The sequence below is a fragment of the Chelon labrosus genome, assembly GCF_963514085.1.
Source record: "Chelon labrosus genome assembly, chromosome: 2".
Taxonomy (NCBI): domain Eukaryota; kingdom Metazoa; phylum Chordata; class Actinopteri; order Mugiliformes; family Mugilidae; genus Chelon; species Chelon labrosus.
In genome coordinates, this window is record NC_140338.1 from 28,808,034 (window position 1) to 28,831,235 (window position 23,202).

At 40.5% G+C, this 23,202-nt stretch overlaps 3 protein-coding genes across 3 annotated transcripts in view; 2 read left to right on the top strand and 1 right to left on the bottom strand.

Annotated features, from left to right (window-relative positions):
- Positions 1-10,168, top strand: part of rbm20 (RNA binding motif protein 20) — a 47,907-nt gene extending 37,739 nt beyond the window's left edge. The window contains exons 6-14 of the mRNA XM_084568437.1: positions 734-880; positions 1,646-1,777; positions 1,865-1,944; positions 2,106-2,826; positions 2,905-2,991; positions 3,107-3,695; positions 4,039-4,104; positions 7,766-7,887; positions 9,956-10,168. Of these exons, the coding sequence (XP_084424563.1) occupies positions 734-880; positions 1,646-1,777; positions 1,865-1,944; positions 2,106-2,826; positions 2,905-2,991; positions 3,107-3,695; positions 4,039-4,104; positions 7,766-7,887; positions 9,956-10,024 (2,013 nt within the window). The 3' untranslated portion in view covers positions 10,025-10,168. The remainder of the gene's footprint in view (positions 1-733; positions 881-1,645; positions 1,778-1,864; positions 1,945-2,105; positions 2,827-2,904; positions 2,992-3,106; positions 3,696-4,038; positions 4,105-7,765; positions 7,888-9,955) is intronic.
- A 2,175-nt stretch (positions 10,169-12,343) lies between these two features.
- pdcd4b (programmed cell death 4b) lies at positions 12,344-20,646 on the top strand. The gene is made up of 12 exons (XM_084561976.1): positions 12,344-12,434; positions 12,852-12,951; positions 13,537-13,854; positions 16,081-16,175; positions 16,287-16,400; positions 16,504-16,725; positions 17,955-18,052; positions 19,011-19,125; positions 19,325-19,432; positions 19,704-19,814; positions 19,912-20,051; positions 20,140-20,646. Exons 2-12 carry the CDS (start codon positions 12,909-12,911, stop codon positions 20,198-20,200), a joined length of 1,425 nt encoding a protein of 474 aa, XP_084418102.1. The 5' UTR covers positions 12,344-12,434; positions 12,852-12,908; the 3' UTR covers positions 20,201-20,646.
- Positions 20,647-20,796: 150 nt separating this feature from the next.
- On the bottom strand, positions 20,797-22,828 carry bbip1 (BBSome interacting protein 1). The gene is made up of 3 exons (XM_084561989.1): positions 22,769-22,828; positions 22,038-22,102; positions 20,797-21,469 (listed from the first exon to the last, which is right to left on the bottom strand). The coding sequence occupies exons 2-3, from the start codon at positions 22,081-22,083 to the stop codon at positions 21,312-21,314; spliced, it is 204 nt and encodes a 67-aa protein (XP_084418115.1). The 5' UTR covers positions 22,084-22,102; positions 22,769-22,828; the 3' UTR covers positions 20,797-21,311.
- Positions 22,829-23,202: the final 374 nt, after the last annotated feature.

Consider the following 23,202-nt stretch of genomic DNA (forward strand, 5'->3'; position numbering starts at 1 on the left):
GGTCGCTACCCTTGGCTGCCTACGGGGATTTGTGTCAAATGTGTGAAATGTCTGCGGCCAGTCAGCTGACGGGTCTGCAAATCCAAACAAGAAAACTTTCATTATCACTGCCGCGCTACTGCCAAGGAACTATTAATAGTTGCAGCGAGGTGGCCTGTAGCAAGGAGAGAAAATCGCATGACGCTCTGTGTGATAGTGTTGCCGTGCTGTTAGACAGACAAGAGCGTGTTTGACTTGAACCTGCTGCACAGACTGTTAAAACATCACTTTCAGATGGCGTCAAATCAGTGTCAAATCCATGTCAGATGTGTCTAGTTCCGAGCTCACAGCTTTACTGGAAGCATGGGTGGGGAATAAACATCAAAAGTTCTCCCGAAAAACTATTACTGAGGCAAATATCTCTATATTTACTTGACTAGATCATCAGAATCTGGATATGTCAAGTAATAGAAAAAGAGGTGTTTGGAGAGCTTAGCTCGCCCACTGCCAATTCCTGAATCCTTGACCAACAGCTGAGTTCAGGAGCACTTCAGTGACCGCTCGTAGCATCTCTGAAGTGAATCTCCCTGCCGCACAAACCTCCATATACTGGTCATGGCGTTAATAGCATCGTAAACAGGATGAGGTTATTTTAATTTTTGTTTGGTGTAAGTTTAAACGTCTAAATACTAATAAAGTTGTTGACTCAGTCAAAACAATATGTTTGCCCAAAGACTGTATTTTGTATTCGCAGCCTTTTCCACCGAGGAAGGTCACGGCAAGCCGAGTTGTTCACATCTGCAACCTCCCTGAAGGCAGCTGCACGGAGAACGATGTCATCAACCTGGGACTACCATTTGGCAAAGTCACCAACTACATCCTCATGAGGTCTACCCATCAGGTACAGTTATGGGGTTATTTATCAGCTAATAATGATATTTTCAACTTTACTTCACTTTGGTAGTACGTCACTACAAAAGGAATACATTTCATATTTTATTATGCATTAATAATTGTGTAATCTTAATAATAATTAAGAGGATTTACATCCACCTTATCATAAGCCATTCATTTTGATATTTATGCACCTTTTATTGCTGACTGTCAGACACACAGCTGAGTAATACTTACTACCAGTGGCAGCGTTTTTAATTACATACCACCAAACTCAAAATCACTTTACATCTTTACAGATTTTTGTCCTGATGATTTCCATAGAAGGCGTTAAGTCTAAGATTATGTTTGCTTGGAACAAATGTTTCATGATCGCCAAATGGTCTTTGATGATCTGCATCTTCTTTTCTGTCACAGCTGCTATGTGATATCATGGACTTTGTCGTAACTTTCTGGCGGTTTAACTACCAGTACTTGACGACTCAATTAAGTTCCAAGGTTTCATTTGACTGAACTGCAACATGAATATTACCCCTATCAAATGTAAACCATTCATACTAAAATCTATGATTGGTTGCGGGGACTAAAGCGACTGTTCTGGTGATTTATTATGGTGAAATGTGATAAAATATGATCCCCTTTGACGATGATTCTCTTGCGTCCACTCCACTGATGTGTGACACGTGAAATATGTTTGAGCAGATCAGCCCTGGATGGAAGGAGCTGTTGGGAGATTATTACTTACAGCGACTGTTTTTTTTTCTCCCATCAGGCATTTCTGGAGATGGCGTATATTGAGGCAGCTCAGGCCATGGTTCAGTACTACCAACTTACTCCGGCTATGATTAACAATCAGAAACTTCTCATACGAATATCTAAGAGATACAAGGAGCTGCAGCTTAAGGTAAGAATGAAGGACAAAGTAAACAGCAGGTTTTAGTGTGTGTTGAGCAGTCACTAAACTTGACATTTTTTTTCCTCTGTTTTCCAGAAACCTGGTAAAGATGTTAAATCGATCATCCAGGATATTGCATCACAGCGGGAAAGGGATGAGATGCAAGAACTTGAACAGTAAGAAAAAGTCTGCTCTCAAATGTTTGTTTTAGGTTCATGTAAACTCTCTGATATGACAAACTCAAGTTGAGTTGAATGAATGTGATTTATCTGATCTGAACACAAAGTGCAGCTTTCAAAGATTTCTCAGTGTTATCCACTTCATCGTCTTTCTCCAGCTACGTGCCAGAGAGAGCGCGCTCCCGCAGCCCTGTCAGCCGATCTCTGAGTCCTCATTCCCACAGCCCAAGTTTTACATCATGCAGCTCAGCCCACAGCCCCCAAGGGACATCATGCAGGGGTCCAGAAAGAGGGAGCAATGGCATGGGCCCTCACCGGAGTTGCTGGGATTGGTCATCCCACTTAAGAAGGGGTGAAGACGAAAGGGACAGGGACGACCCATGGAGGAACGGGAGCAGCGTGGTTGACAATAGGTCCAATGGACGAACGACTGACCGTCGGAAGACTTTCCAGAAGCCCTTAGATCATCTCAGCATGAGATCTGCAGATGAGCGGGAGGGAGGAGGAGGAGGAGGAGGAGGAGGAGGAGGTGAAGGGATGAGGGGCAACAGAGACTGGCACCCAAGAAGCAGCCCTCAAGGCTCGTCCTTCAACTCCTACAGGAACATGGAGGACGATTTCTACATGGAGAAGGCGTACAAGTCAGACAAGCCGCCCAGGCCTCCGTATCAACGGCACGATCCAAAGCCAAAAAGGAGAGATGGTGGTGACTACCACGTTAGAACGAGGCATTCTGAGTTTGAAACGACAGAGGATCCCCTTCGCAGAACGCCAGAGGACAAAAGGCAGGGTTCACCAGGCAGAGGCAGGAGCAAAAAAAACAGCAGGAGGTACACATCTGCAGAGAAACATGAGAGAGAAAACGCTCCTGAAAATAATGTAAGTCACTTTTGTAGGTGAACATTACTGTTGCTAACAACTCCCACGTCCCTCTATTAACCGTTGTCTTTTTTTCAGAAACGCCAGTCAAAAGAAAAATCTGTTTCACCTCAGCAAAGCAATAAGCCGAAAGAGACTACTGAATGTAATAAAGAAAGAGACACAGTGAGTAAACAGACTGTAATAACTCCAAATCACTTACTCCTCAAGCGTTAACATGATCATCGCCTCTTTAAAGCTGTAGCTGTATTATCAACACCTTTCTTGATCCATTTCTCAGGAGAAAGAGTGGGAAAGTGGTGGTGACACGGACGAAGAGTGCTGGTACCCTAAGAACATGGAGGAACTGGTCACTGTGGATGAAGTGGGAGGAGAGGATGATTCCATTATTGAACCTGACCTCTCCGAGCTAGAAGAGTTTGCATCCTGTCCCAAAGAGTCTGAAGTGGAAGAATCAGTAGAAGAGCATGTGTCAACGTCTGCCTCTTCCAAGGAGGTGCAGGAGACACCTAATGAGAAATCTAAGAAGGAAACGCCTTGTGGGGAAGCTGTAGATCAGGCAACAACGACTGTGATTGAAAAAGAAGAAAATGATTTAACCGCAACCAGCAATGAAGAGCAGAAAACAAATCCAGCAGCTTCTCAGCTACCGGTGGCTATCCTTGGTGACTTCCCGAGTGAGGAGTTCAAGGCTGCGCTGGAGGAGACGTGCTCAGAGGAGAATAAAGTAACCAACAATGGGCCCCCAGAAGAACCGATGGAAAATCACATTTGTGTATCAGACGAGAGTAAAACCCAGGAAGTAGGACAGGTCATGGAAACAATCAGTAATAATGGAGTGCAACACAAGGATGGCGTTCTTAAAAAAGGTATTTTTCAGAAGTGAAGTGAAATGTTTGCAGAAGAAAAACTAGTGTCCAGTGGCAAAAATAATCTAGGCTACTAATTTTCTGTTACTAACTGGTTACGTTATTACTTTTCGACATCCATTAAGTGACGTTATCGTTTTGGCTGTTTAAATTGTACTTATTTTTTGCACCTGTGCTTGAGTATGGTCTAAACAGAGATTGATAAAGTTGCTGTTACAAGATCTTACATTTCAGCATATATTTCTGGTTATTATTTAGAAACAGTACAATAAGTTACAAAAAATAATCTCCTATGTAGGTTTTGTTCATCCTGCCTTTCTCATAATTGACATGCCTTCAATAGAGATTGAGGCCCCCTCTCCATCTCCTGAACAAGACAAAGCTGTCAGTGAACACAGCATCCCTTTGGGTAAGCACAAATGATCTTTTTTTACCCTGACTGTCATACTGTCAAAATATAGTCTGTATGGATCTAATTTTTCAAGCAGCAGCTTGTACGAAATATACTTTCTGTGGGTTAATGAAAACTGGGTCCAATTTGGGTTTTCACAGACTTCAAAGTTGATTTGGTGTTTTCACTGGAACAAAAAAACACAATGGTTAATACTTTTTGTTTTAGTGTTCTGCTTTTGAGTTGCATTGTTATTTAAATCCAGTGTCCCCTAAATTTCTGACGCCTATTAACGAAGACGCGAGAAAATGCTACACTGTAAAACATCAGTCAGTAAAACTTAGAAACAAAAGTTCACCTGCTGCCCTGGAAATGTGAGTAAACCTGTAGAAAACTTCTGTTCCAACTTAAAAAGGTTCTAAAATCCACAAAATCGTTGTAATACCGTGGTTTAATCCTCTTTGTAGAGCCTTGTTTCAAAGGTATCGCATTCACATAACTTAATGCGGCTGTAATGTTTTACAGTGTACTGAAATCAAAAAGGTTCTGGGTTTTGATCCTGCCAGATGGCTCCAGCCTTTCTATGCTGGGTTTGCATGCTCTCCCTGTGCCTGCGTGGGTTTTCTTCCTCCCACAATCCAAAGACATGTGTGTTAGGTTAATTAGAGATTCTGAATTTGCCTTAGGTCTGCATGTGAGAGGGATCGGTTGTTTGTCTTCCTGTGTTAGCTCTGTGATAGACTGGCAACCTGTGTAGGGTGTACCCCGACGCTGCGGATATCCTGCAGCCCCTGTGACCCCTACCCCTCTACAGAACAAGCGTGTAATAGATAATGGATGGATGGATTATAAAGTGCAGCACTGAAGTTAGTCAGAGTGAATCCCTTGTCTGCTTGTGTAACCAGGGTTAGGGTTCCTATTTGTGTTGGATAAATGTTGACTTGACACACCGCTAGCTCTTGGAGGTGATCTCCGTTTATTCTGGCAACTGGCGAATTTAAACAACAAGACAAACCACCATGTAACTCAGCTGCCCGCTCCTGGTCCTGTGTGAATATAACAAATAGACGTTACTTTAGCGTAACCAACATATCACAATCTTTGCATGGTAAGGCAGAAACAGATGTAATAGTGGTGATTAAAACAAAAATATACACAAAAACAATTATAAAAATGTAGGATTAATGGTGATTATAAACGTGACACCTACCATACAAAAGGGGAAAAGCTAAAGGAGTGAAAAGAATATATAGGGGGTGCCACAAAAGAAGAAATCACTGACAGTAAGTGACACTTACACAGTGGCTGCTAACGTTTTGACAGCCAGATATAACCCTGTTACATTTGCAAGTTCATTGTCCAATGCGGTCTCTGATGGCCCTGTGGTCCAGGTATTAAAACCAGTTCAGCTCAGGATCCTCAGTGTTCATCCTAATGTGCCTCTCGGTTGTCTGCTGTGGCAGTTCTTTAATCCATATATGTCAAAACAATGTGCTTGGGACCCGCTTATCACCACTCACAGCTATATTTAATCTTTCTCACAGACACAGCTTGATGGAGCCGTTAGTCTGCAGCCTTAGTTCTAAAGATAATGCATTATCCTGCCCCCCATTAATAAATACACTGACGACCGGCTGAATTAGCACTCTAATTGACTGGTATTGCGCCGCCATTTGCCGGCCTATTTCCGTTTGTAGGTTGTGAAGTGCACCCCTGAGAGAGGAGTATTTATGTTATCATTAAGGTTGGAATGACATGGTCAAGCACATGGACAGTGTTAGGAGTGCCTGATGTATGGAGACTTGTGTTTAAGTTGTGGTGCTGTGTCACGACAACGCAGCGACAAGATATGGGGAAAAAAAGTGTGTGTCATGATCTGTGTGGCTGTTTCAGTGGTATGATGCCTCAAGGGTGTGTGTGCGTGTGCGTCCGTGTGTAGATGTGGCAAACTGTGTGCATTGATAGAATGACTGAGACAACTTTGGCACTGATGAGTCGTCTGGTTGTGGCTGCTTCCATTTGATCTGTCATGAGAAAGCTGGCAGACACGTACGAGTTGCTCAATAAATGTGCCATGATGCTGGGAGAATATTTTCCAATTCTCTCTAATTTGCTAAAGATTGTAGAAACTCAGCTTAAGGTGTTTAAGATGACACTGTATTTTTCTCTAGGTACTGCACGTCCTGCTTTGCGTGTGTGAAGTCCCTCACTTTGATGTATATATTTTAGGTTATTTACGTATAAGCAGTGGTAGTGGATGTTCTCAGATCTTGTACCTGAGTAAAAATAGCAATACAAGTAAGTGTTGCAGTTAAAGACTTGCTTTCAGAATAACATGTCACTTAATATTAGTAGTTTTTTTTTATATATACTAATAATATAACAGGGTGGCACGGTGGTGTAGTGGTTAGCACTGACGCCTCACAGCAAGAACACACCGTGTGGAGTTTGCATGTTGTCCCTGTGCCTGCATAAGTTTTCTCCTGATACTCCAGCTTCCTCCCACAGTCCAAAGACGTGCCTCTTAGATTTATCGGTGATTCTCAATTTGCTGTAGGTGTTGACGTTAGTGTGAATGGTTGTTTGTCTTCGCCCTGGGATACACTGGCGACCAGTCCGGACTGTCCAGACTTGGCGACCTGCAGCCCTCCGGATAACTTATTTAACCATGAGTCATCAAATAAGATTCTTAGATTGCTGTGATTATGGCTAAATGTGCATCAGCCAAATACTGATTTGACTGAGATGAATATGTATGCAATTCCCTTTCGTTACGTTATGTATTTTTAATTAATAGACATAACTTGAGAAATCGGGCGGCGCAGTGATGTGGTGGTTAGCACTGATGCCTGGTAGTCTCTCCGAGTACTCTTGCTTCCTCCCACCGTCAAAGACATGCTGGTTAGGTTCATTGGTGATTCTAAATTGGCCGTAGGTGTGAGTGTGAATGGTTGTCTGTCTCTCTGTGTTGGCCCTGAGATAGACTGGAGACCTGTCCAGGGTGTACCCCGCCTCTCGCCCCGATGACAGCTGGGATAGGCTCCAGTGAAATAAAGAATACTGCTTATTATCGAGGAAAGAGAAAAGAGTAATTGTGGTCAGTCTGATAATTGTACAATTTGTAGTTTCTGGTGGTCGTGATGTAACAGCGCCTCAGCCCACTCAACTGGAGGCAGTCTGTAGGGAGATCAACAAAAATACTCTCAGCCGCTTTAAGAAACATAAATAAATAAATGATATACCCCCCTAGTACCCGGGCGCCAGAGATAAAAATGGAGTAATCTGAGCCCATCCTGTAGCCACACAGACCCAGAGGAGTCTCTGTAGAGTAGTGGGTTTATAATTTAGATCTTATAGCTGAGTTTTATTAAACATTTCTAACTTAAAAAAAAAATAAAAGGTTTTCGTCTATTTGAAAGATTTCTAATGTCATTAAATTCATCTGTAGTCAAACAAACTGGCCCCATTTTGTGCCTGCAGTACATAAGAAGGTGTAGTGAGGGGTGCATGATAGTAGAGACATGATTGTGTTTCTCCTTCACACGTATTTCAATACAGCACAGAAATGAGTCTAAGATGTTTCATTGTTTTCAAATTTTATGATTCATATCTTTTTTGAGACCCCCATCAGTCACGTGTATATTTCTGTAACTGAATTTTTGTTTTCACCGTGTCATAGGCGTGGAGTTCGTTGTGCCGAGGACTGGCTTCTACTGCAAACTTTGCGGGCTGTTCTACACCAATGAGGAGACCGCCAAGGCCACTCACTGCCGCAGCACTGTACACTACAGGAACCTACAGGTACACCCCACAAGATCACACACTCCTGATGAAGACAAGAGGGAATTATACCTTTCTGCATTTATTCAGACTCTCTTCCGTGAAGTACTCAGGAATACTGACTTCTGCGGAGGTATCTGGCAGTTTACGCGTTTGCATATACTCGTCGATCTGTATGCCTGCACGTTTCTTCTGAGGTTACTGTTAGTGTGTGGTCCACACAGGCAGTGTGGTCTGGTAGCACAAACCTTGAGATTATACCACCTGTTGTTGAGCCGGGTGACTAATCTCTTTGTTTCAGACGTAAGAACATACAGCACATGCATATTATGTCAACTTTCTGTTCTTCCCATGCTTGGATTATTCTGGAATAAATCTTGATTTATAAATTTTACTATATAAATTCAGAAACTCTTTGTAAGTTGATACAAGTGTGTTTAGCGTGATCCTCAGTAATGTCCTGTGCTGTTTAAACTGTATGACCTGACACAAAGAATATTACTAAAAAACATATTCACATTAGTTTAACATTTTATAGTTGAAAAGTAACTCTTATACCTTGAAGAATTATTTTTTGATGCATACTTCCATACGCACCATGATAAAAGTACATTTTAAAAATAATTGAATTAATTATTTGAAATCAACAGAACATTAAAATGTCAGATTAGTAAACACTAAGACATCAAATGCAGAATATACCATATTCTGTCACATCCTAGCACACACACAACATATACATTGCATGTACACTTGCACATGTACAGTATTAGGTTTCTGATCATTGGCCAGTCAGCACCAAGCCATCTTGCATTTCTCTCGTACCCAGCTGCACAGCTGAAGCACACCAGAGGAGCGTGATTCCCTCACATTTGATGGATTACATTCCAAGAGGGAAAGAAAAAACGGATTTAAACAGTTGCGCTGTCTGTCAAAGCTCTGTGTGTATATGTGTGTTCTGGTGTTTAAGATTTGTTTTTGGCCGTAGATCCATGTCTCTGTGTATCTACAAAAATATATATATATATTAAAAAAAAAAAGCAAGTATGCAGCTTACTAATCGATATGAAGCCAACTTTGGTTTTTGGAGGCTAATTCTAAAATTTTTCATTATACAACTAATAATTGTTGATATTATATGCCGATAACTAATTAATTTAACAGATTATAACTGTCACATCATAAAGTATTTGGACTATTGCCAAATGATGTTGGTGTTTATTCGCATTCAGAGTGCAAAACTGTGATCGTATCTCGAGACGGATTTGGAGGCGGCTTTCGAATGTTAGGTATGAAGATTGCAGGCACGTATTTTCAGCTGGTCACTTATGATCTGATCACTCAAGACGTGTTCAAATAACCAGGTCTGTACAGGGCCTGTGTGTACATTATCGTTGCATGAAGCCAACTTGCCAATGTGGCTTTTTGGAGGCTAATTTGAATATTTTGCATATCAAGACAGCTTTTAATTGTCACTTTAGAAAGCATTTGGACTACTGGTGATTACGGCTGTTGTTACTAATACTTCCCACACTTGGCTAAAAACTATTTTCATAAAAAATGTTTCTTAAAAGAAATGACAGTTCTTATCTACAATGCTAGTTTGTTGAGTGACACTGTCTAGCTTTAGCTTAAAAGTTCACTCTTATATTGTTCCTAGTTTCTGATTTGTACAACACATGGCTCATTACATTATTTTAGCCAAAAAGACATTAGTGCAATCAAATCCTTTGCACGCTGATGAGCCAAATCCTCCAGAGCAACTGCAAAGCTTGAAAGATGCTCCCTATCAGCAGGAGGTCCGAGGAGGGACAAACCATGAAAAGGTGACAGGGTGTTGGAGCATGTGCTGGAACAAGTCAGATCCACGCGGCCTCCAAAACACAACTTACGGGACTTAAAGGATCTTCTGCTAATGTCCTGGTGTCAGATACCACAGGAAAACCGTCACAGGTCTTGTGAAGCATCCGGGTATGGCACCAAAGGCCCAGCAGCATAGTAGCCCAGGGTGTTCTCATGATGTGGCCCATCTCTGTATGCTTAGTTTGCTTGGATTTACATTTTTAATTTAATTTTTTTTTTTTCACAGAAATACTTGTCTCAGCTGGCGGAGGAAAGTCTGGCAGGTGCACTCACTGAACCCTCGGCTGCACAGTGACAGCTCGACCTCTCACCTCTCGCATAGCGAACAGCAGAAGAAAGCTATCAGCAACCACAGCATGGATGATGTGATGCACTGCGGCTAGAATTTGTGGATGGTTGCAATGATTTTTATATTTAGGTGGACTGATGTTTGCAGGTCTTGTGCCATGGATACTTTCTATTTTGTACATATCTGAAGTGAAATGTATATTAAGGCCATGATATTTTAATTTATCTGTTGCTTTTTCTTACAGTTTTATTTCATTGGCTTGTGTGACTTTAAGTTGTTTTGTTATTTTACTGGCATGAAAATGAGAAGACAGTCTTTTACAATAGGGGCTTACAGTATGTCAGTTTGTTGTGTTTAAATCAGTTCTTGGCATTGTCTGCTTTTTAATTTTCTCTGTACATCATCCAATCAACAGTGATTCATTTACAGCTGCAAAATGACTTGAATGTGTTGTGTTAAGAAATGCTTTTTTTTTTTTTTTTTTTACGGTCGGCTTGAAAGCTCAGTGAGCTGCGACTTGAGCAAAGAACAACAGTTTTTCTCAAAATGCTCAACAGATATTATCAAAATGGCCTTTTGCTGCCGCAGATCGAGCTCAAGGCCTCTGTATTTTTGTTCTCAGTTAAAAGACTGAGTCAGACTCTCAGGATTTCGGTGTATAGATCATAACATTTATATTTGGAGATTTAAGGGTAAATTTCTTTCACTCTGTTTGTGCGCTATATCTGTCTATGAGGTAAAAATGTACATCATTAATAATGATGCAACTATGCAGACGTTTTTTATTTTTTATTTTCTTGAAATTTTATGTTGCATTTCATTCATAAGTCGACCCCAGTCATATTTGCCACTATGTGTAATGCCTTAAATATCAAAGACCTTAAACTGGACCATGTGTTTAATGAATCAGTTAAACATGAAGTGTTTCATGTTGCGGTGGTTTGTAACAGAAGGATAGTCAGGCCAGACTCTCGGTTTCGTATACTGTGAATAACGCTGATCCTGTGACATCAGTGATAGTGCTGTTTTCTTTTGAGGAACTTTTAATATGATTTTTGATGCCAAAAACTTGAATAAACGTTGCAGATGTTTAAGTTTGGCTGCCTCCACGTCATTCAGCTTGTCTCCACGGGTAGCTTGTATTTTCCCAAGTAAAGATCATTTTGTCAGTGTTATAACAGGTTAGTAATGTATTTTAATGTGATATTGTGGTAACATAACACTTCCATCGCTCTCACTTACTGTATTCATGCGGTGAGATTAGATTGGGACTGTTGTGTAAGAGCTCCCCCAAGTGTTGAGGCAGAGAACACATCCAAAATTACAGTCCTATTTGTTATTCTGCTTGTTTGCTGTCATCTGTTTATTCAGCTTATTAATGAATATAGGACCACATGATAATATATGACCTGTCCATAGTAGTTAGCATGTTTCTGCCCCAAATTATAACTCTTTAGACACAATCCATAAATAGTTAACATCAATATACACTCACGTGGCAGTTCATTAAGTCCACTGGTAAAAACTAATGCCTTCTAATATAACCTGCACTAAAAACATATCTTCATGAAGGTTATGGTATTCAGCCTGTTAAAAGCTGCTGCTTAGTTTATTTCCATATGATCTATGAATTGCACACTACTAAATTAGATTATAGCTGTTAATTTACACAAATAACTAATGTTTCTAGTTACTAAGATAACAGTATGTGGGCCACTAGATCATTTAAAAAAGACACTATAGTCATGGCTTTGTTCCTCATACTGCCTTAGGAATTATAGTGTTGTCATCACATTCAACATAGTCGCTAATCTTTGTCTGCAGGTGGAGCTGGAGGAAAAGGTGTGTAGGGCAGATCTGGTGAAGTTGTACTATCACATTCTATTGTGCCAATACATGTTTCTAGTTTTTTTAGTCAGTGAGTCCAAATAACAGAAACACTCTTGTGATTAATTAAATCTAGTTTAACTGCACCACAAACTACAACTTCTAACATGATCATACAGTTGAATGACCACCTTTTTTACATAAACTGAACTTTAGGGGTGATTTGGTGCAGGCAGGTGTTGTATTAGACTGCATTAGTTTTCCCTGGTGTTTTTGCAAGTGAGTGCATGTCATTATTATCGTTATAAAACAGACTGCTGTGATTAACAGTAGCATCCCAGACACAAGCTCTGCAGCTGTGCAGCACCGACGATAGGGGGCATCACTTTATAAACTGCGTAGACCTCACAGAATTTACGAGAAGAACGATTCCCGTGTTGCATTTTCATTGGTTGGTTGCTTAAAAAACCCACGACCCTTCAGCCAATCAGATAAAGAAAACACCAGCCTACGTGCCTGCGTTGCTGGGAAGGTAAAACAAAAACAACGGCGTTTGTGTCAGAGTTTGAAGCTTGGGTTACGACAGACGGTCAGTGATTTTATTGGAACTTATTAAATTGTTAGAGGAAACGAGATTTTATATGAGGTCAAGAATTTAACAATTTAATCGATACAATCATTTATACACGAAGCTAGCGGAGTGAGCAGTTTGTTTTGGTCGTTTTCGACTGTGCTTCGACAGACGAAAACTCCATTGACTGTTGGTTAACTGTTAACTAGATAGGTTTAATGTACAAGTATTGGTTGTAAATGCGTATTTATATATAGTCTAGTGTTTTAACCTGCTGCTTCTCTTGGTTGTGAACATTCAAGCTAGCCAACGCAACGTTAGCCATTGTTTGTCAACAGTATGACTGAATGAATAAGGGGGAGGGGAGCTGCTGTGTTGCAGCATGTCTGGGCATGTTAGCTGTTAATAAATTCAGTTTCTTCTCCAACATTGCAGGTGTATCTTTAAATATCTGCACGGTTCTGCTGCAAAATCTGTTTAATACTGTAAAACATGGCAACTGACTGCGTGGCCTGGCTGAACGCAAACCCTGTTGGTAAGTGTGAGCCATTTAAATGCCTCCTCAGCTGGTTGTGTTGTGATGTGATGTAGGGTACTGGGACTTTTTCGTGCGGAAGTGGTTGAATGCTTGTTTTCACGCACTGTCGATATGTTTTTTTTTCTTCTGCCCTTCCTATTTTGTGCCGACAGAAATTGAATATACGCGTACTTTGCAGTTTATTGGTTATACTAATGTGAACAAATGCATTGCAGTATAACAGTCCTGTACTAAATCTTTGCTTCATGAAGGTTATGATAGTCAGCATTAGTTTGAAATAACAGGGAGAGCCCTTGAAAGCTGTTTGGAAGCTGTTGTTGGTAGCAGTATTGAATTGCATTGTGTTGTACTGACTATTGTTTATATTATTTTGACAATCTCATTTTTGTTAGTGGGCTAGGTTAAATATCAGACACACTTTTATTAACATTACAACAGTCATGAAGGGGGATTTAGTGCTGGACTGTCATATCAGAATGCATTGTTTTTACTGTTTTCCCTAATATTTTGGCTAGTGACTATTATGACATTAATGATCCTTTAAACATAAGTTAATCTCATTTTATACTTCTATTTCAACAGAGGCCGAGGACCTGAGTGACTCCTTCGTATCTGCAGAGGAAGACAATGGAGGACTAGCTGTCTCCAATAAAAATATCAACAACGAGATCAATGGTAACTGGCTGTTATCATCAAGTAACAGCATCCACGAGGCACGTCTTAAGGCGAAGGCCAAGCGGAGGCTGAGGAAGAACTCCTCCAGGGACTCTGGAAGAGGGGACTCCCTCAGCGATAACGGCGATGTGGTTAGGGGAAACTCTGCGGCTCCCACAAGCCCAAAGAGCAAGCTGCTGGACAGAAAGTCTCGACTGGGGAAAGGCAGAGGACTACCAAAGAAAGGTAAAAAGACTTGATATATTAATGAATGTACAGATAATTATTATGTTGTCAAAGACATCAAATGAGTCGGTTTCACTGAATGTCAACATCTTGGTGGTCATTGCCACAGACGAGTGAAAGTGCCACAAGTGTTTCACATGCCAGTACTTCAAAGGGAAGGTGCTGCATCACTTTGTTCCTGTGTTGTCATCACCTGTTGGCTTTCCATCTTGGAGCCATAAACCAATTAGCTTGTTAGCAAATGGCTAGGTGATCCGGAGCAGCTTGTGGCCATTTAAATGTATTCTTTTGTTTTCTTGCCATCTGCCTCGCCAGGCTTTTCTGGAAATTGCCATGACAGGTTCAGTTAAAGTCTTGGCAGCATTTTATGCAACGCAACAGACGTTTCTTGTTGTGCTAATAAAGCTTATCTGACCTAACAGGGAAAGCTGTCCGTCATTTTACTAAGATAAATATTAGATACACATGTACTTTCACTGGGGTTATTGACCTTCTGATTTTCTTTTTGTTATAAGTGTTTGTGTTGCTAAAGAACACTATCTCGTGTGCCAAGGCATAGATAAATACTATTTAATACTGTGACTATGCTGAAAATGGCATTGGCCATTTAGCTGAAAATGTTGCATAATGCTTCCTGTGATTCCTTATCTAATTTATTTAACTAGCCAGAGTTAGCTCCTCTGACCTGCCAGCTCCACTGCCCTTTGTCTATTACATCAGAAATGTGTTAGGAGATCAGAATTTAAGATTGTTCTAGCGTCTCTCACTGCAGGTTTTTATTTTTAGTTTTAAGAGTACCGTGCCCACTTATATATCCCTACAGACTGCAGTACAGTCCAGGCACCATCCTCTGCCCATGTAGAACTGGAGCATATCAAGCTACTCCTGGCACAAACTCAGTTCTTTTTTTTTGTTGTTGCATAACCGAACTGGCACACCAGAGGACCTGTGTAATTTTATCCACAAACTTTCCTGCATTAAAACTTTATGCATTTCAGTTTTGTTGATGTATAGACTGTCAGGTGAGAGCAAATTTAGCGTAAACATTGTTGTGCTGGCACCGAATGTGGGCTAAGCTAAATATAGTTGCATGTCATATGCCACATACTGGGTGGGACTAATGGGGGGTTTAAAGCGTGTCTCACAAGCAGCTTTGGTATTGGGCTTCTTAAACTGTCTGCAATCTGCTGGTGCTGACCTCAGACCCAGCAGATGTTTTTTGCTTGTGTAGTCTGAGCTGCATTTTAGCAGCAGCTTCAATGCTCTGTGTGTGTATTCACTGGTAACAGGGCACAGTATGGAGGTATAGGTTACCCATGTTAAGAGGCATTCAAGGCCCTAGACACTATCACTGGTACACATGTAAAATGTAAACATCACAGATTTAAGTTAAATCCACTTTGGGTTGCATGAAAAGGCACATAGCATGAGTAAGATTTGAAATGCTACACAGCCTGTGTAGACAGACGGATGTTTAACACAGCACAATACATACAGTCCCCATAGAGGGATAATGGCACAGCATTTTTGGTCCCAGGATTGAAAAATGTACTTTGGGATTTTTAACTTAATAGACACACGCACAGACGGGGATAAATTTAACATAAGCAATAATAAAATACCAAAAATATGTACCGTGGCTCACTGGACAAGACCTTACTGAAGTCAAACGTATGTTAAATGCTAAAGCTGAGTGCGACTGTGCTGTCAGAGATAAGGAAGTGAGATAGAGAATGTGCTATTTTCCGGTTTGATTTTTGTGTGAAGAAACAATCCACCCACAATTTGTTGAACTGCATCTCAATTTTCGACTGTAACTTCCTTCTCCATATCAAAACCTTACCCACAAATTAATTAAGACTTGCCACTACATGGCCAGTAAGCAAAATATTCAGCAAAATCTCAGTTTGTGAGATTTAACCTAACAATAACTTACTTCCAGTGTGTCAGCATAAACCTCAGTACTGTCACTACCCTGCACCCTTATTGTGTCTCCTCTGAAAAGTCTTGCTTTCAGAGAAGTCATACCATGAAAAGGTGCTACTTAAGGTTCTTTTCATGGAAGTTAAAGCTACATGTCCAATAATAACTCATGTTTCTTGTAGTTGAAATATGTAGGCCACTATATCTTTTGAAAATTACATCACTCATGACCTTGTTTGTTCCTTATAATGCCTTAGCAATTATGTTGTTGTTATCACATTCAACATTGACCTTTGTTTGCAGGTGGAGCTGGAGGAAAAGGTGTGTGGGGCAGATCTGGTGAAGTTTATGAACCAGAGGAGGTAGATGAGAAAGACCCCAACTATGATGAAGCTCAGGTAAGGACTGTTGATACATTGTTGTAGATGTTTGAAAATTACTAAAGTGCGTCATATTGTAAAGTATTCCTTTGTAGTGTGTCCCTTTAACACAAGGTTATGTTTTGACAGGAAAACTGTGTGTATGAGACTGTGGTTCCCCCGTTGGATGAGAATGACTTTGAGAAGACAGTCAGCCCTATAGTGCAAGAGTACTTTGAACACGGAGACACAAATGAAGTAGCTGTAAGTGCTTCAGAAACAGAAACGGGAATCCACATACATTTACAAAGTTCTCTCGGGTAACATGAACGCCATAGTAAAAACTGACATCCCGTTCCATTTCCAGGAGCTGCTTGCAGAACTTAACTTGGGGTCAATGCGGAGCGAGGTGCCCTCACTGGCTGTGTCACTGGCCCTGGAGGCCAAAGCCAGTCACAGAGAGCTCACCTCCAGGCTGCTGTCTGACCTGTGTGGGCCTGTTCTGTCACACAGCGACATGGAAACCTCCTTTGACAAATTGCTCAGAGAGCTGCCCGATCTAGTCCTGGACACACCCGGAGCCCCTCAGGTGAGTCTCCTGAGATACGGGAGTATATGTCTATTAATCATTTAGAAACTTTGTGGGTGTGTGTTTGTTATAGTACAACATATTATCCAGAATCACCTAAAATAGTAGTGAATTATGAGCCCTTTTCTTGTATGAACTCCAGACGACTTTATCACCTTCAGATGTTGTATTATTCCAAGTTTGTGCCAGTTGGGTTTAATTGGACCGAAATTTGTACGAGCAGGTGGGCCGATACGTTCAGAGCTGCATTTTTAGATAAGCATTTATGTGAAGGCAGTAATACAGAATGAACTTGTTGAAGGACATGGGCGTTAGTTCATTCCAACAAATGAAGTCCAATGGAGCTACATTCAATCCACATTACACAATCTGTCTTATTTATGCTTCAGAATATTTTGCCCTTTTGTTACCATCCAGGAAATATAACAAAGTGGCATCAGTCCCATTATAGAAAATACTCGAAACTCCTTTTCAGCTAAAATAATGGTTTCTGTTTGCAGCCTGTGGTAGAGCACAGAGGAAGCACTGTGGTTGGATGTACTGATGTGTGAGAGAGCCTCTTACTTTTTCAGCCTACACAGACATGAGATCCCTAGCTATTGTCTCTCTGCGCTCGCAAAATGCAAACGCTGCAAAGGACGCTGAAAAGGGTTATTCGTAGTCCCTCCCCCCTTTCCCCCTCCTTTCACCGCCTCATTTGGTCTCGCTGGTCAGTTCTGTCCCTCTCTTTCAGTTCTCAGTGGCTCTAAATGGGTGTTATCATTCTGCCCTGCCCCCATTTTCTTCCCCATGCTCTTTCACCCTGTCTGTCTCGCTTTCACACGCTCCTTTTCTCCTCGTATGCCTGCCAGTCTAGCCACAGCGACGGGTCAGATGAGATGCAGCAATAGCTCTTGTCTATTCAGGAACAATGAGCAGCAACGGGCACTGGCTTTGTGGAGGCCAGAAGAGCAAAGCCAGCTTTTTCATTTCCCCCAATCGCACTACTGTAAACAAAGACACGTGCCCCAGAGGCGACTGTCAGTCATTTGTCCTGTCAGTGTTTTTTGTAGGGCCTCCAAACTGAAAGGATTTTGTAATTGTTACCTTGTAATGTGTTCCAGCATTTTTTCATGACTTGTTTTCTGATTTAGTAGAGAGATTAACTGGTCTAAGGATTAACCTTGTACTTGCTATGTGTTGTGTTTGGGATTGTTTACATGTTTCCCTCTTTTGTCTTTGTCTTTCAGTTGGTGGGTCAATTCATTGCACGCGCCGTTACTGACCAGATATTGTCTAAGAGCTACATCGAGGGCTACAAAGGCAGAGTTGACTGTGAATACACCAGGCATGTGATTGCTGGCAAAGCTCTAAGTTTCCTGTTTATTCCGTTAGCATAAAAATATGTTGTTATGTCAGGCAGATGCCCCAAAATGTGTAATATTGAGATTATGCTGCTTATTAAAGATGAGAGGGTATTTGTTCAGTAATAAACAAAAGCTTTTCTTGCATATAATCAGTCAGGCTACTAAGTCTGTCTCGAACCAGTTATCAGGAGACTATTTGCACAATAGGTTTTTCTTGTCATGATCACTCCTGTTCATACTGAAAATATTTTTTCTTAAAGTGATTTTGATGTAAGTACAGGGACTCAAAATAAATAGCCTTGCTTTGTGTGAATATGTATTTCAGACTTCTGAAGTCAGACATGTGACTGAAAGAAAACAGTTTAGTTTGAAGAATATGCTTTCTCAGGCAACTTGTTGTAAATCTACTTATCCGCACTCTAGTCTGTTAGGCTGCTAATATGTTTGCTATTTCTTGACAACACTGCCAGCTGCTCTGTGTTTTGTAGTCCTGTCTCTCTTATTGGTTATTAGGAAAATACTGACATATTCAGATTTTAAATCTTTTAATATCAGACATTTCTGATATTAAGCAGGATGGCCCCGATGGGTGTGAGAGCAGTTTAAGAGGTTAAAGAGCTGGTCTGTACCATTTAATCTGGTACTGAGTGGTGAATTTGGGGATAAATCAGCCCAAAACTCCTGTAGTCTGAGCCCAGCTTTAGCTTAGCATGGAAAGATGGCTTCGGATTTTGTCTTCTACATTAAAAGTGCACAGGGAGGGATCTCTAAAAAGCCAGTGTAAAGAGGAGCAATAATTCCAGCAGGAAAAAACATTTTAATAAGGAAGGAATAATAAGACATCCATAGAATCTGAACATCAAGTTGTGTCAATTTATTTTTGTTGAACCACAGCATTCACTTTCTCGCGTAATTCTAATGTGTGTTGTTTTTTCTTAGGGCGGCACTAGATCGGGCGGCCGTGCTGCTGAAGATGAATATGGGCGGGCTTCGCATAGACAACCTGTGGGGAACAGGGGGCGGCCAGAGACCTGTCCTACAGCTCATTAAAGAGGTAACTCATATAAAGCAGAACTGAAGACACACTGGTATTTGAACAGGGGAAGGATTATGACCTGTTGACCATTTATTTCAACAGAACTCATGAAAGTGAAGCCATCATTTATAATACACTGTGATACACTATGATACACTTTGATCAGTGCATCATCTCGTGTATGAAGGTCAGTGATGTATATTCTCTGTCCTGCCAGATGAACCTGCTGCTGAAGGAGTACATCCTGTCTGGAGACAGCAAGGAAGCTGAGAGGTGCCTGAGAGATCTAGAGGTTCCCCATTTCCATCACGAGTTTGTCTATGAGGTGAATACTTGACTACATTTGACTTAGCGACACGCAGAAAAACCACTCCTAAGACATCAAACTGAAACACAGATGTGGGTGTGACTAACACTTGATTACTAAGGTGTGTTCAGGTAAAAGGCTGTATACTTTTGACAAGCTACTGGAACAATAGTAACGTTGTGTACTTAAAATCCTGACTGACGAGTTCAAACACTTCTTGCCCGGTCTGTGAATACAGAGTCTGTAAGTACTGATGCAAAGCTTTGAATGTATCCTCTGTTTCCTGCAGGCAATAGTTATGGTGTTGGAGTCCAAAGGAGACAAAACATTCAAAATGATTTTGCAGCTTCTGAAGTCACTCTCTGTGTCCTCCATCATCACTGTGGACCAAATGAGAAGGGTATGGTGCCACCTGGTGTTGAAATGATGCACTGGATATCATTTCACCACATCAGTTTTTGTGGTAGCAGATACAGTGACTTTTCTTTCTTTTATAGGGCTATGAAAGAGTTTATATGGACATAGCTGAAATTAACATAGATGTCCCTCGTGCATACTTCATCTTGGAGCAACTTGTTGACAAGAGCTTCAGCATGGGAATCATTGATATAAAGCTAAGAGATCTCTGTCCCTGTCGGTGAGTGCACCATCTTTCTCAGATACACTTACCTCTGGAGATGAATTTTCCTGTCCTTGTTAATCATGGTTGTTCTGTCACTTATCAGCGGCCGGAAGAGGTTTGTCAGCGAGGGAGACGGAGGTGTTGTCAAACTTGAAAGCTACTGAAGAAAACTTTTTATGTGCCAGATTTCCTGAAGAGGATGAAGCTAATTTTTTACAGGCATATTTTTCAAAATAGTTGAGTACAATTTTCTTTCTTCTACTGGTCAAAACAATGTACATTTCTCAAACTGAGGTGGGGTAAAAAAAAACAACAAAAAAAAAAAACAGCAAAACTGCACTTTTGATTGAAACTGAAGTAGATCACTTTGTCCCAAGTGTTTCAGTATAAACATTTACATAAGCTAGCCCTCAAAGTGCCACACCTCTCAGTGTCAGTCATTCCATGTTGTTTTGTACAGTATTTTCTTGATTGCACTGCCACTCCTTTTGTGTTTTCTAGCAGTGTTTGTACAGAGAAGACTGGTTAGTGTCGAAAGCTTTATTAAAAAAAAAGTATCAAAAAATAAAAGGGAGCATGTTGGTTCAGTACAATTGTTTCCCCGACTAGCTGCTTTTTCTATGCTGTGCTTGACTGTTTCTTTTTACTCTTTAAATTACAATAAAAATATGTCATTATTGAAGGTGTCATGACACGTGCAAAAACAAATACCAGTCGGGCAACTTCAGGAAAATGGTGTTTTGAGAATGTTTATTTTTGTATTTGAAGAGTACTAGTGTGTGTATTACACCACATATTGCTCCTTGTTTGTTAATTAAACCACTTAAATGACCTAAGTTTGTTGAGTGTTGCAATATTAACACAGTACTAACTGCATGTTGCTGCTTTGCTCTACCCACACTAACTGTTCTACCTCAACTTCACTCGTTTTATGAAATCGTTAAATTAAGTAAAGACAAAGACACAAAGTAAAGACACAATAATACAAAAGAAAAGCTTAAAGAAGCACAGAGGTAGTCAATCACACCGAACAAACTGACAAGTAATAGATGTGATCCTTACTAACAACATGCTGTTGATCATTCAACAATAGCTAAAGAACAGCAAGACTTAAAGAGTGGTTTCTCACCACTTCCTGAGCACTCTGCTCTGAGAAGCCACATATCAGTAGCTTCATGAACTTGCAATTCACTGGCCATAAAAAAACATTTTAACCTGTGCCATCAATTTGCCACATTTGACTAGTTCTGTTCATACGAATCTTCCATTAGATGTCTACTGCGTCTGCTCCCTCATCGCCACTTCTTGCTGTTTGACAGCCTCTTGAGCCTCCAACTGCATCTTCTCCAGTTTCTCTAGGGTGACCGATTTGAGTGGGAGCAACTTTGGCTTACACAGAATCATGGTAGGGACGTCTTCCATGGAAAGCTGCCCTGTGGATGTTGGAACAAACATGAATTCTCACATTTATACGTATAATTTTGGCTGTATTGGTGCGATCTTTCACAAAACACCCAGCACATTAGCAGTGAGAAATACTCTCCACTAAATAAAGTATCACAATTGGTCGGGTAGCATAGACAAATTGATCTGCAGGTTTTTTACATACCCAGTGTTGCATTCACAGTCCTGTAATGTGTGGAGAGACACTTGTTTGATAGAGCTAACTAATCTTTTTGATTTCTGTTTTACTGATTGTTACTAATTTGTCTCACTGCTTGAAACATCTGGATAGTTTACTCATCTGGCAGATAGCCTAGAACATATTTAACTTATTACTATTATTACTATAAATGCATTATCGCAGTAAGTCGTGATACTGACCCAAAATGTCTAATGGTTCTGAGCTATAAAAGAGTCAGTAAAGAGGGAGCACACAGCACCCCTTCACCAATTTTGCAAGCTTTTGCATTTTCTAAACAGCTGACACGTTGTACTGGGCTCCACAGACAACCTTTTGTAACCACTGCAGTCCAAACTGCTAGCTGCTGAGCTACAAACCTTGTTTAGGCAGAACTTCTCTGAATATTGACTTGACTTCTGGCATTGTGTCTTCCGAGTGCTTGCTGAAAGGTAAGCATATTAGTTTATTAAATATGACACACTTCTAACATAATCTATAGATTCAAGGAACACAATAATTAAGAGTTTCTGCAATAAACCAGGATTTGTAACACTTAAGAGCTTCAACATATGGAGGGTGATAAAGGAGATTCAGTAAAAGAGAACATAATAAAATACAAATTAAAAATATGGCTTGCACTAATTTAAACATCGGTTAATGTTTAACACAAAGTAGATATAAACAAAACATATATTAGCAGCACCAGCTGTCCTGTGGTTTATCTAACTACAGTATTTTTAATTCATTTTTTTCGGTGTAATATTTCAGGGTATCGTACATTTAATACACAGATGGCGGACATATTTACACTAGATAGCGTTGGTATATTAGCGTTAATGTTGGTATATGTCCGCATATGTCGCCATAAACATGGAAGCAAAGTGACGAGCTGAGCTGTTGATCCGTTTAATGCTGTAGTTGGATTGTTAGTTCCAACGCTTGTTAGCATTAGCACGCAAGATATGCTAACATAGTAAGCCCAGTTAAATTAACGGTACATTTTCTTTGAACAAGCAGCTTCTCACGTACACTTTTCTATCTCTAAAATACACGATATTAGGTCACCGCTCTCATGTATGAATATAAATGAGATTTTTGTCAATCCTACCTTTAGCGCCAGGTAGAGATTACAGCAGTTGTCAAGCCAACACTTCCGCGAGTATCACGTGACCTTCTTCTGCGCTTTATTTTACTTGCATAGTGTTATACTGATACCTACAGGCAGCTCTCGGACAGTCAGCTAAACTCAAACGGCATAGTCACAGGACAGTCACTAAAAATTGCCTCATACTTCTGTCATTGTACTATTCTTTTGAGGTTTAAATCATGTCTAGACAGTGACTGGATACAATCCCATAAAATACTGCATCATTTTCTAGTGATAAATACTGAATATATTAAATTATAATGTTTGTATTACAGTCATTGGACAGAACGTGCTTTATTGTATTTGAGTACTTCGTTTTTATGCTCGGAATCATGCGCACTCTGCACAGCAATATATTTATTGAGAAGCTATCTTACTACTTTTATACAAAACAT